Below are 17,523 nucleotides of genomic sequence, written 5' to 3' on the forward strand. Positions count from 1 at the left end.
AGGTACTTAACTTAAATATAAACTAATCACATAACAGAAACATAAAATATAATAGCTTAACTAAAGTTGTATTGAAGTAAAATAGGACTGGTATTACTGTCATGGCTGTAACAATTTTCCAATGTTTGGAAGATGAACATTGACTTAGCCTGAGTTTGCAATATGCAAGGTGGTACATGGCCAAATGGCCTTCTTTAGGCCTTCTTATCGCACAGACATGTACATCCGTTTAACTGAGAACACATGGCATTGCTCTTTCATGCAGATATTTTGCTTGAAGGCATGTTTAAGCTTATATATTTTGTAAATTTGGTTACTTCCACATCAATTAAGGTTTAAAGGCCCAGTTCAGACATTGTTTTTACTATGTATGTTATTGCAGCAAACCTGTCTTGAATTCAAGGAGTGTCCATGAGAAAGTCAAGAAAGAACCAATTTTGCTTAAAGGAGTAGGTCACTCCGAAAACCGTGTATTTTTTCTATCAGCAATAAAAAGTTCACATTGAGTTTAGTCACTCACCATTGTTTTAGCTTCTGAAGTGGATGTTATCCCAATGAAAAAGAAGCAAAACGTTCGACATTGGGGGCCGCCATTTTGAACAGAACCTTGAAGGCCAGGCCCCATATCCGTGACGTCATTCCGTCCGAGTGTGTCTTGTTCTTTTGAGCTTTAGTATGGCGGGTCTTGAACCTTACCGTTTCGCGCCAGAACGTGCTGCTGATTCCACGGATAATAATAGTGAAGTTGAATTGAATGATCCATTGGAAAATGTTCTGTGGTGTAGTTGTGAGAGATGTTCAATTATGCCGACGCAAAGAGAATGTGTTTGTTGTCGGAGACAGCCGGAGTCGGTAATCAAGATGGAAGGTACATTTTGCAGTACAATCACAAGGCAATTGCAATGGACGCATTTAGTGCAAGTTGAAATTTATTTTTAATTGTAAATTGCTCTCAGAATTGAACTGGTAGCTTAAATAAATCCCTAGTTTAGTGCTTTTGATCTGATTTGTCTCCATTTTTATTTTACTGGCGGTTCAATATGCAGGAAGTTCTTGTATCACAGGAACTGAGGAGTTTTCAATGGTGTGTCTAAATCGGGCAGTGTTACAAACTGCAATCGTAGGCTTCCACTATTGTAACACTTCTCCACTACCTTCGCCAACGCAGAACCAGTAGGAGTTATTGTGTGTGATAACACGGCTCTTAACTCTGACTTATAGATGTATACAAAATGATTGGCAATGAACATGTAGGTTGAATTTATGTAATGTTGAATGTTTGTCAAAAGATCCAAGCGGGTCGAATTTATGATGTTGAATTAAATGAAATAGTGCCTTTGAAAATATTCTCAAAGTTATAAAATTAACTCAAGAATAATAAGTAACTCATAAATCCCATAGCAAATTTTACATTAAAACACTCGATTCCATATTATTTGAATATTTATTACCATTTATTTTCAGTGTTTTTAAAAGCAAATTATAACCCTTGTAATCCCCGGCAACTATCGATATGCTGCTTACCACCAGTATGTTTGGTGGATCCATGGAAAGCTTGGAAGGAAAAGAAGGAAGGTGATTCCAGCCTGTGTTGTCATTGCCATTAGAAAAGAGTTTCCTGAGACTGATGGAAATTATACTGGTTTTAAGGGTGCCACCATCACTGAATTAGACGTGGCATTTTTTGAGTAGCTTTAAAGTTATGGTCATTTAATGTAATCAGCCACTTGCGCTCTTCTTTACATCTTGGAAGATTTTTTTAAACTATCTTGAAATAACCAGCTAAAGGCACAATGTTAAAAATGTCTTGTGAAATTATAAGTTGTTAAAACATAATTATATACATTCAAACTAATTGCTCTTGATCTTACTGCACTGCAGACAAAGAAGGATTTTTTGTAGTATATAATTAACTATTGGACGAGGTTGAGCAAAATTTCGTGACTTGTCAGTGGAGAGCAGATCAATTATTTGATCTGTAAGACACTGACAAATAATGATACTTTGCAATAACCAAGTTCAATAATTGTTTTATCATTCAATCACCAAATTTGTTTTCATATTTAAATCACTCTCTGATGGCTCAGGGGAGCAATCTACCATTTTTCACCAGAGATCGTGCAATTATGCATGAGCAGAACATTTGCAGCAAAACACATTTACATGGTACTATGCATGAGCAGACCACATGGTTGCCTCACAAAGGAAAAAATGCATAGAATAATAATGATTACTATTGGTAAACATGTCAGAAATAACCCACTTGATGTTACTCACATCACCAAAAAGGTCACAAAAAGTACACTGTTCAAAACTGATGATCTTTATTGATCTCACTTGTTCAAGAGATTGATAAGACTGTCCGATAATCCACTATCCAGTGAACACATGTTAGCAAAACCCACTACACAAATTTATCTGCAGTATATTACTGGTATCTGTGCATGGCGTATAGCACAACTTGCAAAGGTCATGTGCAATAGCCCAGGACTGGTAGATTTTCTGTTGGAATAGTGGATGTTATCCATCACTTGACATGATGGATACAATTTTAAGGCTTGTTGATAAGAGATGAAGAAGGGCCAGTGAGTCTAATGGTAAGCTACTGGGCTGGCACACTGTAGCGCTTACTTGCCCATACTGATTAAATCTGCTTCCTTTGCATGCTGTTACAGGAATCCAAAATAAATTACAAACTTCAAATTGTTACTGAGGCAGCTGCCAGTCTTTACCTATGGCTAGCTGAATTATTTTAATGTAAGCATTCCTCCTGCAACTTGAAGGTGATACATCAGCCTACATTTCACATGAATAAAGATATCATGCTCCAATATTCCTTTAACAGTAATATTTACTATTTATAACATTTCCAGACCTATTGTTTTTATATCCAGCACATGTGATTTATCACAATTTCATACTGGCCTTGAACTAATGTCCATCTCATTATACAGATATATTGACCATTTAATCACCATAAACACAGCAGCTAGTGGCATTTATAATGACCTGGTAATTGTTTTAGAAATAGTGTCAAGTTTCCTTAGGGCCTAGTGTAAGATCTTGAGGGGAGGCACTCTCTATATGACAGAGAGATGCTTCTGAAAAGTTAATTATAACCCCAGGGAGAGACTTCCTTGTCAAAGATTTTGGACTCACTTTAGGGTGTTCAGGGAAAAGCACGGCTATATTATTTAGTCATAGTCGGGTTGCAAGTGAAGAACGAATTGAAAACCTCAGCCAAGTTCCTAGGTGTTCTTGGCACGGGGGTACAGGGTTCTATCTAGAGTTGTGAGATGAGTGATGCATGCGAGAATTCCTAGGAACTAAGCTTGAAAACCCAGCTGTCATAATGTTAATATCTCTTCATAGAAGAAAGTTCTTATGAGAATTTCTGAGAAGCATCCGTTACTTGAATGTAATAAGTAATTAATATTTAAGTGAAGCCTTGGAACCTACTGGCTCCTAGCTGCTGAGCTTATGCCGGTTTCTGTAGCGTGAAGTGGCTAGGAGTATTTCTACTCCCCCTGGATAGGATGCTAGTCCATCGCAGGTCACTCCCCTTCAATTTGATAGGTTTCCCCAACAACTCGCTGGTACCCATTTATACTCCTAGGTGGAGAGAGGCACGGTGAGAGTATAGTGTCTTGCCCAAGAACACAACGAAGTGTCCCCGGCCAGGGCTCGAACCCGGACCGCCCAATCCGTGGACGAACGCACTAACCACGAGGCCACCGTGCCTCCAATCCTCCTTACTTGAATGTGAAGTTCACTAAATGATTTTATTTTCTATAACCAGCGTTGTTAATTGAGAGATAATTAACTCTACTTAATTAATTCATTAATTAATAGTTAGTGAAACCTGGACATGTGCTGGTCAATAATTTCTTGTTTGTTCCCACGTGGAGTTGGAGCGATGTTTGCTGGTAGTACAGGGCCTTGGAGGGGCAACATTAATTTCACCTTGCTTTAGTAAAACTACATCCCTCATGAGCTCCTCAACAAATTGGTAGGATTTTTCTTCGTAAATTGGTTTTGCAACCCACTTTTTTTGGAGCTTGGGATATACACAGTCAAAATGGGTTCACCAGACTTTGTGGTGGCAACTTCTCTTCCAGTGTTGAAGTTGTTGTCAATCACTGCCAACTGTGTGCGGCATTTCATTCCATTGTACCAGTAGTGCTGGGCTTTTGGGAGGTACTTCTTTGCCATGGTACCATGAAAAACCTCCAACCCTCCAGTTTGAATGAAATCAGCCAGGAGGAGCACATCTTTTAAGAGCTTTGGTTTCCAGGCCACCTCTTTTACAGCATTGTGCACAGGGTACCCAATCGGCAGCCACACTTTCGTTCGTCCCTGCTCCTCAGTCAGCGCTTCATGTGCGCATTCAGAAAATAGCTCAAACCCAGGCCACTCGTGGATGCCTGCCACATGGTACACAATTGATTTCCACTTTTCTTGGCAGAGACGTTGGTCCCCATTGCAGGTGGCAGCACTCCACCACAGATGATTTACGATGGAAGAAATCCAAGGAACCAAGTCTGCGCACTCTTTCTTTTTCGAGGCAGCAACCAGGTCTTTCCTCACTGATTTTGCTAAGTGCTAAGGATCAAACCGGTGCTTTATGTTGGGCTTGTCTTTTCTCATCATGGCTGCGACGTGGATGTGCCTATATACATATGTAATTGAATAAGGCATTTCTAATGTCATAAACTACGCTCTTCTTTGATTTGTGTAGGACTAAGTAAAGCGAGATAAAATACAGACCAGCGTGAATGCGAAGGTCACCGACACACGCAAAATCACCTTAACTCAGAGCTAGACACTACGCTGAAGGTCATAAGGAATGTGTGCAATTGCAAAGTTTAATGTGTGACAAAGTGAGAGTCGAATGGGAAATTACAGAGTGTTTGAAAAAGAGGCACCCTTCAACCCCCACGTTAAGTTACTTGATCCAAACCTTACCTGTCAGTTGCCAAAATATCGATCACCTGGCCGTCCCTCTCTAAATTCTCCAGACATTGTTTCAGACCCTCCTTCTCCATGCAGTTTGAATTAGCAACCTCGGACACCTGTACTAGCGAGAAATCTAAGATCTTCTCGGTTGGCACATGCATGATACTGTAAGTGCCATACTTGGCGTTGTGCCTAGGGCTATTGCACCTTCCATCTTCAGCCAAAACCAAACACTCTCCTCTTAGCGACTGAAGTAGCTCCCGTTGCTGCATGAAGTATCTGTGATTAACGACGGGCCAGAGGTATTTCCTTTGCAGGCTGTTGAAATTTCCTTTCCCAAAAACTCGGATGTTGCAGCTGCTCATAAAGGCACTGGTGAAAGCGAAATGATTCCCAGTGTAGGGAATCCCGCCACTGCAAAGAAGATTTCCAGTGGCAACTCCCTTGATGAAGGACTGTGAAAACCAGTTTTCTCTGTGACCACCTTCGCACGAGCTTGTGACACAGATAAGGCTCCCGCGCTGCTTCAAGGATGCAAATTTGATTCACAGACCACACTTCTGACATCTTTGAAACAAGTGTTTCAAGTGACTGTCAAACACAATAGATTTACTTTCTTTGCATGGTTCTTCTTCCTCATGTAGCCAGTTAGCTTTGGACTTCTCGCAGTTAATGAGATTTTCGTCATCGGAATCAACCTCTTCGTTTTCAGGTACCCAGTCCTCATCAGAGTCTGAGTCATAATCAGTACCTGCCTCCTCGATTTCGGCCTCCCACTCATCATCAGAACTATCTATGTCTTGTTCGGCCTCAACCTTAACATCACGATCTCTTGTGCGTTTAGGTTGAAGTTCAAGTTTCTTTTTACAATAGGCATGATCCTGATCGGCGAATTTTCGTTTTCTATGTAGCGTAATTACGGCATCACAAATTGGAGAAGACTCACTCAAAGGATCAGTCTGCGTTCCAACATCTACATGCATCTTCCCCATGTTCGTTACATACATACATACATACATACATCTTATTTGTTATCAAATTAAAATTACAATTGAAGGGGTGAGTGCAAAACCATGCTAAGTGACGATTTGGGTGAAAAAAAAAATTTTCGCGAAAGGGCTTGAATTTTTGCATGTGGTCTTCAATGTAATAGAAAAATGCAGCCCTGTATTTTTGTTGCTGGTTTTTGCTTCATTTTCGAGTTATAACGTATGCAAAAATACTTGGCTTTTCCTAGCCATGTCTTCAGGAGTTTATTTGTTGAACAGCAAACAGGCAGACTGTTTATAGTGTATGAAGTCAAAATCAAATCTCACAGCATATATAGAACGGAAATCTGGGAACAGATTGTTTACGTCAGCTATAGTGACGTGAGCACAACACGTGAATCGATCGAGAGTCAAACGAAATTCATCGAACAAAAAAGAGATGTGCCGCATTAGAGCTCTGTCAACTAATATCTTAAACATTGTTTTAAAGTACCTTGTATGCCTGCCTGGTGGTTGAGAGGCATCATAAAGTCTCGATAAACCCGTAAGTCATCAGCACGTTTTAAAGAATCAAAATGTGTTCTGAAACTTCGAAGGCAGCTGATATACCGTAATCGTGTTATCGGTGTTCAAAGTCAGATCGAGCCAGGCAGCAAAGTCCAAGAGCAGTTCTTGCCCAAGAAAAATACCCTCTGGTGAGTCGTGGCCCATTTGCCAAGCGTTGCTAGCGTCAAAGTTTGGAAAGCGAGAACTGGTTTTAGAGTGATAAAATTTGTCTTGTATCGACCGCCATGTTTTCCCGCGCACGAGGTGTAAAGACCCTTCCCGGCATGCATTGCGATCACGTTCTGCGGACGTTTCTCGAACTGGTAACTAGATTGTTTAAACATAAGAATGACCAACAAGTAGCGATCGATTGTAACATAGATCTGTGATCCAGGTTGCGTTGATTTTATTTCAAATCGGCATGATTTGTAGTGTTTTGAGCTTCTGGGATCAGCTTCTGGGATCAGTCTTGTCCTTATTCAGTTTTAGCTTGTTAAGAGACATCCACTTGTCAAGATCAGACAAACTTTCCTCAATTTTTCCAACTGCATTAGTTAATTCGACGTCGTTGTTTGTTGAAAAAGAGATATATAACTGAGTATCGTCAGCGTAGAAGTGAAATTGCATTTCGTGGTACCGTAGAATGTCAGCCAGTGGTGCAGTATAAAGTAAGTACAGGATAGGCCCTAGGACCAAACCTTGGGGGACTCCACATTTAAGCTCACGAGACTGTGATTTTTTCCATCGATTAAGGTAAATTGTGTGCGGTTTGTAAGATAGGAACGGAACCATTCAAGGGCAGTGCCACAGATTGAAAACTTGGATTTCAGTCTTGTTAGAAGAATGTCGTGATCAACAGTGTCAAAAGCAGCAGATAGATCAAGCAGCAGGAGTATAACACAGTGACGATCGTCAATGGCACGCAAAATATCATTGTGTACACGTACAAGAGCGGTTTCACAGCTATGAAATCGCTTGTAGGCTGATTGTAGCGGTTCATTAAGAAGAACTTGGTTTTCTGTACTGGTTGCTTCCACCACCTGCTCGGACGTCACAGCACTAGCATATTCATTTGCTACAGTTTGGACAGGTTTGCTAGAGTCATCCCCTACACCATCTTCTAAAATTTCTTTACACTTGGCAGATGTATGTTTTGTTTCCAACAGCAAGTTAACAACCTGCAAATGTCAAACAATTTATGAACCTAATAATGTTCCGAAACTCACAATCAGAACCTCTTGCTAACCGGGAAAGCATTCATTTTTTTCGAAAGCTTTCCAGCTCACAAGTCTGTGTTTTTATTTGTAGCATTTGGATACTTTTCGGTTGTGCTTGGACGTGTTTGCCTAGCTTTCTTACACTTATGGACTAAATGTGAAACACGCAGTGACTTTACATGTAAGATGCGAAGTGAAATCGACGACCACATTCTGTATTGGTACCTAAAATGTTTTGTGAAAAATGTAGTTTGTATTATTGGAAAGCTAAGCATATGTAATAGATTTTGGATTAAAGAAAAAGGCTGAAGGAAAATTGACTCTGCTACTGTGTTTATCCGTATCGCATGTGTCGTGTTTACTCACCTGGTTACTTGACAAAGCTTACCGCAGCACTGTTTTCATTGCCAGCTGCAATTCCCAAAATTATGTGGAAAAAAAAAACTGTCCTTAATAATGATGAATCGTGTTGATAAAATTGAAAACAAATTGTAACACAATTCAGGCAAAATATTATTTATATGTGAAAATCGGATTTCGCTGTAGCAGGACTTGTTATCATTAATTGTTGATATAGATAGATAGGACTGATGTTCAATTAATTACTTCTTCTGATGTATTCCAAATCAAATTAATTAGACAGCATTTAAAATTTGCAAGTATTTTAACGCATCCCTAGCTGTCAAGGTCGATTAATTCTCTCTGATTTTTCGGCTCTCACAAAAGATTTATAAATCGAAAAAATACTTTTTCGATAAAAGGAAACTGTAGCGGGTTAATCTGACATAAAAACGCGTGCAGTCGCTATTCATCAATGAACACGAAAAGCCTAGTGCCAGTCTGAGGAAAATAATGAGTCAAAGCTTGCAACATGAAAGCTTCTTTTTATAAATTCAGGTAAATGAAGAAAATAATTTCTTTTAGCCATTTTCCCCGTTATTTTAGACAAAAGCGGCAAACTAATTATACATGAAAAACGCGTGAAATATTTTTGAATACTGAACGGTATAATTGATAGCTTACCTCTTTTCGCTCCTTCCTTGCAATGCGCCATTCCCTTGTAATGCGTGGCTTTAGAGGGACCTTCCATTGAAAAATTGTCAGAAAAGCATCTTTCTTCAATGACCTCCTTGTGTTTCCACCCACAAGCTCAAATCGGTATTCAGTTTTGAAACAGTTGTCTGTGAAATGCTCGTTGCACACATGCACATTTTCGAGTTTTTTGGCATGAATCTCTCATCCCGACGTAGCTGTTCGAGCCACTTCTTTGCCAATTTTTTGTTCTTTGCAGGCAAATTATGGAAAGTCACCCCTCTTTCCCTGTCCTTTTCAGCTCGGTTTTTACAGCCCAGGGCCGAACATGACGGCATTTTTAGCTTACAACTGAATAAACAAGACTGAATTTGGAACAGAAAAGAAGAGCTTCAGCCAGCCGCCCTTTGAGCTTCGCGCCAGTTCGGACGGAATGACGTCATGGATGTGCGGCCTGGCCTTCAAAGTACTGTTCAAATTGGCGGCCCCCAATGTCGAACGATTTATCTCTTTTTCATTGGGATCGCAGCCACTTCAGAAGCTGAAACAACAGTGAGTGACTAAACTCAATGTGAACTTTTTATTGCTGATTGAAAAAAATACACGGTTTTTGGAGTGACCTACTCCTTTAAACTTGGCACATGTTGGGTGTGATCAAATGATAACACAATTGTGGGCAATTAGTTAGTGAAAAGACTTCTTACAGTGTAACCTGGGCCACTCCTAAATGGGACTTGAATGTAAATGGCAGTGATGCAACTGCACAATGGACATAATGGATAACAAACAAGTGACTATAAGAGCAAATAAGCCAGTGTGCTTTGGCACATTTTGATTGGCTACTCAAACACGAAATAGCATTTGCTACTCACCTCTTAGCTCGTGAGAGTCTGGCACAAATGGTTTGTTGGTTTCCTATCATAACAGAGGAAAAAGTTTATCAGTGTATAAACAGCTGTCTCTACTAACCCAAAGAAAGCTACAAAACTCGGCTTAGCAGTATTTGCAAGTACGTCTAGAAGATGGAAGATAGCCAGTGAGGAGCTCAGTGCCAAGTTGGCTTTAACCATCCCATATTCAACAAGTGTGAGTGGAATAATTGTTTCATTTAAAAAAAGACCAAAAGATAGACACTAAAATAAATAAGGATGAAAACACTCCAAAAATTATGCGTACTCCATGTTTGTAGAACATGGCATAGTGGCTCCTATTATATAGACACAGGAGTTTTACTGGAAAATACACCGCTCACAAAATTCATACAAAACCACATCCGGGACTCAGGTGGCGAATTTTCCATATCCTCACTAGTGACAATACAGATGACTTCACTGATATCACGTTTGACCCTTAAACTGTACTTAAAATTGTTGGTGTATGATCAAAACATCTTTGGATCTTCCTTGAAAGTCTTCATTAATCTTCAAAAATTTTCGGAAATTGTTCAGAAACGTTCATGTGGCCTTCGGACAAGTTTTGGAGAATCTTCGGAATTCTTCAGAAAGTGGTCGCAAATCTTCGATAAATCGTCACAAATGTTGTTCTAAGTATGTTAAACGCATCACAAATAGATGAGTTTGGGAACTGGTGCCTGAAAGGTTAGCGGGGAGCAGAAGCCATACACGGAAGGGGAGGTATCCATGGCAACCCTGGAAGCAGGAACCACCTCCAAAAGCAGCCGCTAACTGGCACCGTCACACTGAATGAATCAGTGGAAACAACTTACCTGACCCATACTTGCCTACAGACCAGCAGCCAAGAAGGAGCGACGGGAAGGGGCGAGAATCCGCAAAGATTCGCCAAAACACAAAGCAAATGGTCCGCAACGATCAGTTGGCAGCACAGTACGTGCAATGCAATGTGACACAACAGCCCTGCAAATGTCCAAAGGGCCGCCCCGCAAGCCAGCATTGAGCAAAATGGCACAGGAACCGCAAAGGGTATCTGGCTGAGGGGCAAGTTTGCTGTGCTACTGAGCAAATGGCCTGACAATAACCCGATGATCTGGTAGTCCACAGCCAGCGGAAGTGGACGCAGCCCTAGTGGGAGATTGATGGCCACTGAGAAGATGCCAGCTTAGTGGAGAGGGCTGCTAAAGACTCTGACGGGGTCCTGATGTAAAGCTGATAGGCGGAGCTTGATCAGTGACCCAAGGATTGTATTAGGTGATCAGGAACTGTGGCCAGAGAAACTGCCTGGAATGTTCGCGGAGGCCAGGATCTGCCGAAGCCAGTCCGTGAGCAAAGCACGCGAAAGAAGCTGCCCATTCTGGAACAGGAACATGGGACCTGGAACGTCGTCTCTGCTAGCAAGATATGTCATCACTGAGTGGACTGCGCAGAGTGGAGGCCGGTCAAGGCCAATGTGGATAAAGGCACCCTTCCTAAATGGATCAGTCTTTGAGCCCTTGATCTTTACACGCATGCACACGGGCGCAGACGGGGAATCCACTGCAATGTCTTGCACTCCTAAATGAAGTGATGGAGAGAAGCTAGCCAGACTGGGCATTGTGAACTCTGAGGCACGGAGAAAGCCAAAGTACCCAAGGGAGTAAGCAGCCCAGAACATGAAGTAATCTGGGAGACAAAGATCCAGAGACTGCCAAATCAGTAACATCAAGTCATCGGTAATAGGCAAGAGGGATGAAGATGAGGAGCCCTGACAGCGCTTGATACTGCGGACCACCCTCTGAAGGTGGAGACAGTTGGCTAGGGGGTCTGGAAACCCCTGTTCAATGTGGAGTGTTCTAACCCCGGATAAGTACACCTTAATGGAGGAGTGCTGAATTCGTTTGGCCAAGAAGGTAGCAAAAAGGCACAGCATCCGTTCGTCAGCCAATCAAGCCTGCAGCATCGGATGACACTTCAACATCAGCCTTGGGCAACAGTCCTGGGAAGAGCCAGAAGCCAATCCTCCAAGAACTGGTGCCACGATAGAAGATCCAGATGAAATTCTCAGTTAAGACGTATGGGGTGATCTGTCCTCCGAAAGCAGCATAACAGGTCAATCATGCGGCGTAAGAATGTCCTTCCCCGGCCAGACCACTTTGGCGGCGCGATGCAAGTGTCCAATAAGGGATTAAAGCTCACGTCTGTTGCACTATTTTCTAGGGAGCCAAGAACCGATCAGATTTTGCAGCGGTAACAACTTCTCCTGGGGGAGACGTGCCACTTGGTTCGCAGAGTCGAGCTCAATACCCAAGACAACAAACACTGTAGAGAGGCCCACGCACTTGCCAGGATGCAATGGTAGACCGAACCGTTGACACACCTCCAGAGCAGTAGCCAAATTCTGTGCGCACTGGAGGGGCTGGGCAGGGCCTGCAGTAATGAAGTCGTCCAAGCAATGGAGGAGATCTGGAATCTGGTAGGAATTGACGAGGATCCACCCTACCATGTCTGCGATGGAGTTGAAAATAAATGGAGCCGATCGAAGGCCAAAGGGGAGAACCAGGTCCATGAAAAATTGGTAGCGCCACTTCATCCACAGAAGAACGTGGTGGGAGGGGTGTACGGACACATTGCGGTAGGCTGCCTCCACATCAAATTTGGCCATGAGGGTCCCCGGACCAAGTTTGGAGACTAGACGGATCTCCTGATCGACTGTGATGTAATGAAGGGTGAATTCGTCCGGGTCAATCCCATCGTTGACACTAGACCCCTGGGGAGGAAAGGTCCACGATGAGGCGCCACTTCCCTGGTTTGCCTCTTTTGGGAATAATCCCAAAGCTGCTAACATGAAGATTCGGGTAGGGAGGAACACTGAAAGGACCTGCCACCCTACCTAGGGAAACCTCATTGGCCAAATACTTGTCAACCACAGAGGGATGTTGAGCTGCAGATGGCTTGTTTTTCTTCGCAGACTTGAGCTTTTGGGAGGGAGAAAAACCCAAAAGAAACCTTCTGCCGGTTGGGATGAAACTGCAACTCCCAGGCAAACTGCTCTGCTTGCAAGGGGGTGACTGCAGAAACTGGGGGGAGTCCGACTAGGAAGGAAAGAGAACAGGAGACACAAGTGCCGGTAAATCACAGCCCCAAGAAGGCCCAAATAGCCCTCCCAGAACCCCTGAGTTACGCAGATGAACAGACAAGGTAACAATAGAAACAATCAATTTTCGGCGTACGACTGGCTGGGCCGAAACCACTTGCTGGACGGCGTTTGTGACGGCGGCCAGAAAGGCGGGAGACGTTGGTGATAAAACAGACGAAGTAATAGTGGATGGAGCTGTTGAGGCCACACTAGAATCCAATGGCGTTGAAACCGGTTGCGGAGGAGTTTTCTCGGACTCTGGCATGAGAGGCAAGGCATCGTAAGCCGTCGGCCGACTGTTAAGTGTGTTTCTGGTGTGCATCACGTCAAACAGCGGCAAAACAAGCAATACTTAGAGCGAGAATCCGCAAAGATTCGCCAAAATACAAAGCAAATGATACGCAACGATCAGCTGGCAGCACAGTACGTGCAATGCAATGTGACACAACAGCCCTGCAAATCTCCAAAGGGCCGCCCCGCAAGTCACGTACTGTAAAAAGGGAAACCGCTGACTGCATTTTTGGGTCTAACTTTGCCTAAATCAAATTTAGCCACATTCTATATAATAAACAAATAATACATTGTTGCTTGTAGATATGGAATATCAACTTTGTATCTCACTTGATCGCTGCACTCGCGAGATATTCAACTCAAAGAGATATTCCATATCTACGAGTGCCCATGTATTATCCTCTATATATACCATAGTGGCTTAGCCAATGAAAACTCTTGAATTGCATTTTCCAATTATCCAGTTAGCAAGTGTATTGTAAAGTTGAACAACTGAGCAACATGTTTTTAAGGATGTCTTTATTTAGGAAAATTCCAAATTACATTTCTTCGTGTCCACCTTGTTTGTTCTTTTCACATAAATTTCGAATTTTCTACGATGTTTACGTTCATTTTCATTTTAGGGCAACTTATTAATTTCTACTTATATTATATTAAATTTAAATTTACTTCTTTGTGAATTTTCAAAGCAGTATAACTTCCACCATAAGTTGTGAAGACTTAACTGAACTATTCTTTTCTCTAGCTCAACCAATCAACAACTTTTTCCGCTGTTTTTACTGTTTTGAATTTTACTAAACCTGATTTCCCTTGTTGATCACTGATGAATCATATGACTTCTTGCGCTGTTCACATTTTTCGCATGAATTTACTAGCGAAGAACTTTCTGCACTCTTCAGAGTCAATTTTTGTGGGTATTTGTATTTGACAAAAAGGGGAACGCAGTCCTTATGCAGACTGGAGTGAGATTTTATTGGACAAGGGATGGAACTTGGGATGGAAAATTGGCCTCCCCGCAGCAGGGGCGAAAACAAATGAAATCATCACAAAGCATGTGCCTATGAGTCAGGTTTGATTTCTCAATCGTTTGCTTGTTTGCAGTTATGATTCTGTGCCGTGCAAATCAACACAAATGTGGCCTGTTGACACTATTGGCATTATTTTATATCTGTTGACACTATTTTATACCTGTCTGTAAAACCTCAGTTGCTGATAAGAAAAATGTTGATTTTAGCAGTAATAGACAGAGATTGAAAGTCAGGTAGTGAACTCCCATAATTTTTGATTACTACTAATTTATCCAACTCTTTTGGTATATTCTAGAACAATTGTTCCCTCGGTTGTGGTGGCTTGTGATGGAAATTTACCTCGCCACTTCATGGATAGCTATTTGTTTGCATCTTGTTTAGTTTGTGTATGTTTTATCTTTGATTATGCATGTGGCAACTAAGGTAAAGCATATTAATTTCTTATCTACTCAGCTTGTTTAGTTTTCTTACTATTCTGAGTAGTTTTTTGCCCAGTTAAGTTAGTTGCTCTTATGCTGTTTTTTAGATTTAAAAATCTGGCCAAGTAAAATGGTTGTTGTATATCCACCACTTAAAGCCACCTCCTAACCGGGGAGTAATTGTCAACTCATGCAAAAGTATATCAAACATAAAAAGTATAGGCAAAATCGAACTTTTGGCTGTCGCTCTGACTTTGATAGTTGTGCTTTTGCTGTCATTTAGTCTTATTTGTCATTCAGTGGTTGAATACGTTTACCTCATTTGCTGATCTGCCAGTTTTATTTTATTTTGTACGATTATTGTGTTGATCATAGGCTCGCTTGAAAACCTCTGTTCTAGACCTCAACTTGCATCTACACTAATAAGAATTTCTTTTTTTGCTATTTCAGCAGATTGCAGTGTTTTTCCACTTATACACCAGTCTTGACGCAGAGAGTGTCAAGGTCATGACATCAGACAATCGCACAATCCAGTTGGATCAAGCTTGCACTGGACAAAAACGTTACTGGATCAATCAGAATCCTTTCTATCTGCCTAATGATCAAAAGGTATTTCTTTATCACTACATTGCCACATTTAAGAAAGGCTTACTGAAAAGGTTTTTTCAGTGGGTATTTAATGGCTCAGGTGAGGGTTCCACTGAATTAGTTCAGGAAAAGAAATTTCGGAAATTGAATACTTCATGCAGAACACACCAGTACGACATCTTCCGTTTTTCGTCAAACAAGGAAAGTGACCAGGTTCTTTTTGCTGGTTATTTTTTCTTTGTTCGCATGCTGCACTCCAAGCTCCATGTTGGTGGGGGAAATGACTTTCGACAAGTCCTTGTCGAATGTGAAAAAGTGCGTTTGGGCTTTTCCTGGATTGAAAAAGAGGACACAATTGCATTCTTAAAGTGGATTGAAGAAGTAATCAGTAAAACAAGCACTTGGCAGGATGTTGTTTTTGTTTGCTCTATTCTGGGACGTTTCGTGGAATTAAGGAACTGTCATGATATCTTTCATAACATGCCATCAAAGACAGCTGACAGCCTACTGAATCTCCTGACATATTGTGAGTACGACCACATTCCACAAAGCAGTGTGAAAATGATCAGGTTAGTTGCTACACGTCTGCTTCAAACTGGTTCTCAGAGAGGATGGCTAGCGTTTCTTAGCTACTTTGCCAATTTGTTTGAAGTTGACAGTCTGCTTCAAATTGCAGTCAATCTGCCAATGCAATATAAAGATGAACACTTCAACAGCCTTGCAGGTTATGTTGTAGATCTGCTTGGGTCATTGGCAGAGGTCAACGACAGCAGACAGATCTGTGGTTTTGTAGTAAACAACTGCCATTCCATAGGGTGCCTTTGGCATCTTTATCGTGAACTGTCAGTCCGTTTACCTAATCTTTCAGATTCATTAGGTGAAGAATTCTCGCAAAGGTTCTGTAAGTTAATTGCAGGCCGAACCAGGGCACAAAGGATTGATCTCTGGCAGCGGAACTATTGGGACATGACACCCACCGCAATGAGGAAAAGATTAGCTGACCCATTTGTGGAGGCTTTGCATCAACAGGTCGTGCATGGCACCTTGTCCCAAGAAATGCTTGTCACTTTGAAAGCATATACTGCTGATAAAGATATTTGTGCATCAAAATGTTTTGTTCCCTTTATTCTTTGTCTTGCGCAGAACAGGAATGAAGGTGTCATCAATGCTGTGATGGATATGCTGAATTCTAACAGGTTCATTGAAGTCTGGAATTCTTGGAGAGACGCTGAAAAAGCAGAGATGTGCAATTCCCTGCTCAAAACTATGTTTCAATTTCAAAACCCTTTTGGCAGAAGACGACAGCAAGAGAAAGTTATCCAAGTTTTGGAAGCAGAGAAGAAGATCTGTGAAACGTATACATTGCAAAATGACCAGAAGATGAAGATGGAATTGGAGGAATGTGCGATTAAACTCCTGCAAAATGTTAGCATTAAATCCATTCTTGATGCATTTGTAGACACTGACAGCTCGTCACAAGTGATGCAGTCTTGCTATTCGTCGCTCCTGAGAGATGCTGTTAAACGAAGAAGTGGAACCAGTGGTGATACTTCCGAGATCGAAACGTTGCTCCACCTTCTGGACGTCAAAAAGAAGGGTGACAAAAATCAAACAACGGGATTTGAAGGGTGAGTGTTTACAGCTTATTCAATGACGTTTTCGTAGTGTTCTTGTGACACTGAAAAGTATAGTAAAATTCTAGAAATATAAATCCCCCATTCAGTTACTCGAATGATATTCTCATTCCTTCGACAGCACTTGCAGTTTCCCTTAAGGACTGTGCCTACTTTTGTTAGTGCGCACACGTTCTGCGCATCACGCAAGGCATGGTTTAAGCGCCATCCGCGCGCTGGGTTGACATGACGCAATCAACTACGCTACCAAGTATACGACTAAATTGAAAGCAAAATTTTCCTACTGTGACCAAATCAAGTTTAATGAACCTGTACTTAAACCAGGAACACCAGAACAGCAGCATATCGCTAACCACTAACTGTTAACGTCTTCCAGCTGAAAAACTAGCTGTTATCTGTCGAAAATTATACTGAACTCCAACTGTAAACATGTACCTGCAGATGACGTAGTGCGCGCGCAAAGCAAGTGCGAGACACGCAAATGTTTCACTTACTGGGGAGGTGACAGGAAAAAATGTAACAGGCACCGTAAAAGGTTTAAAAAAGTATCAATAACTTTAAAAAACGCGTGGCTACCCCTATATTTTATGTTATGAAGTGGAAGTGGCAAGCCTATTGAGCAGGTGATTGGTTTCTGGTTGTGAGCAAAAGATATTTAGGCTGTATTTTAGCTGAAACAGAGGAAGGCTGTCAGAGACGCTGAAAGTGCTGTTGCAACGATTTTTTATTAAAAACATACCAAAAATGGTTTTATGTTACCATTTACCATGTAGTTTTCAGATAAATGTGTTTGC

The 17,523-nt window shown here is 41.6% G+C and overlaps 2 protein-coding genes and 2 pseudogenes across 4 annotated transcripts in view; 1 reads left to right on the forward strand and 3 right to left on the reverse strand.

The window, feature by feature from the left end:
* LOC145500186 (uncharacterized) overlaps nucleotides 1-17,523 on the forward strand; it is a 154,304-nt gene that overhangs the window by 122,137 nt on the left and 14,644 nt on the right. For 2 of the 3 annotated variants that reach the window (XM_081479667.1, XM_081479670.1), the window contains exon 4: nucleotides 14,958-16,723. In XM_081479667.1, coding sequence (XP_081335793.1) covers nucleotides 14,958-16,723 — 1,766 coding nt within the window. The remainder of the gene's footprint in view (nucleotides 1-14,957; nucleotides 16,724-17,523) is intronic. The other variant, XM_081479669.1, reaches the window with a different exon arrangement.
* Nucleotides 15-5,338, reverse strand: LOC145500132 (uncharacterized; annotated as a pseudogene).
* LOC145500229 (uncharacterized) lies at nucleotides 5,502-5,975 on the reverse strand. Its single transcript, XM_081479747.1, has one exon. The coding sequence runs from the start codon at nucleotides 5,973-5,975 to the stop codon at nucleotides 5,502-5,504; it is 474 nt and encodes a 157-aa protein (XP_081335873.1).
* LOC145500217 (uncharacterized) lies at nucleotides 10,780-11,563 on the reverse strand (annotated as a pseudogene).

Source organism: Orbicella franksi, chromosome 10, assembly GCF_964199315.1.
Source record: "Orbicella franksi chromosome 10, jaOrbFran1.1, whole genome shotgun sequence".
NCBI lineage: Eukaryota > Metazoa > Cnidaria > Anthozoa > Scleractinia > Merulinidae > Orbicella > Orbicella franksi.

Excerpts from the sequence above, each read along its gene's own strand:
- LOC145500229 (XM_081479747.1), bottom strand. The coding sequence starts at position 5,975 with ATGTATGTATGTATGTATGTAACGAACATGGGGAAGATGCATGTAGAT.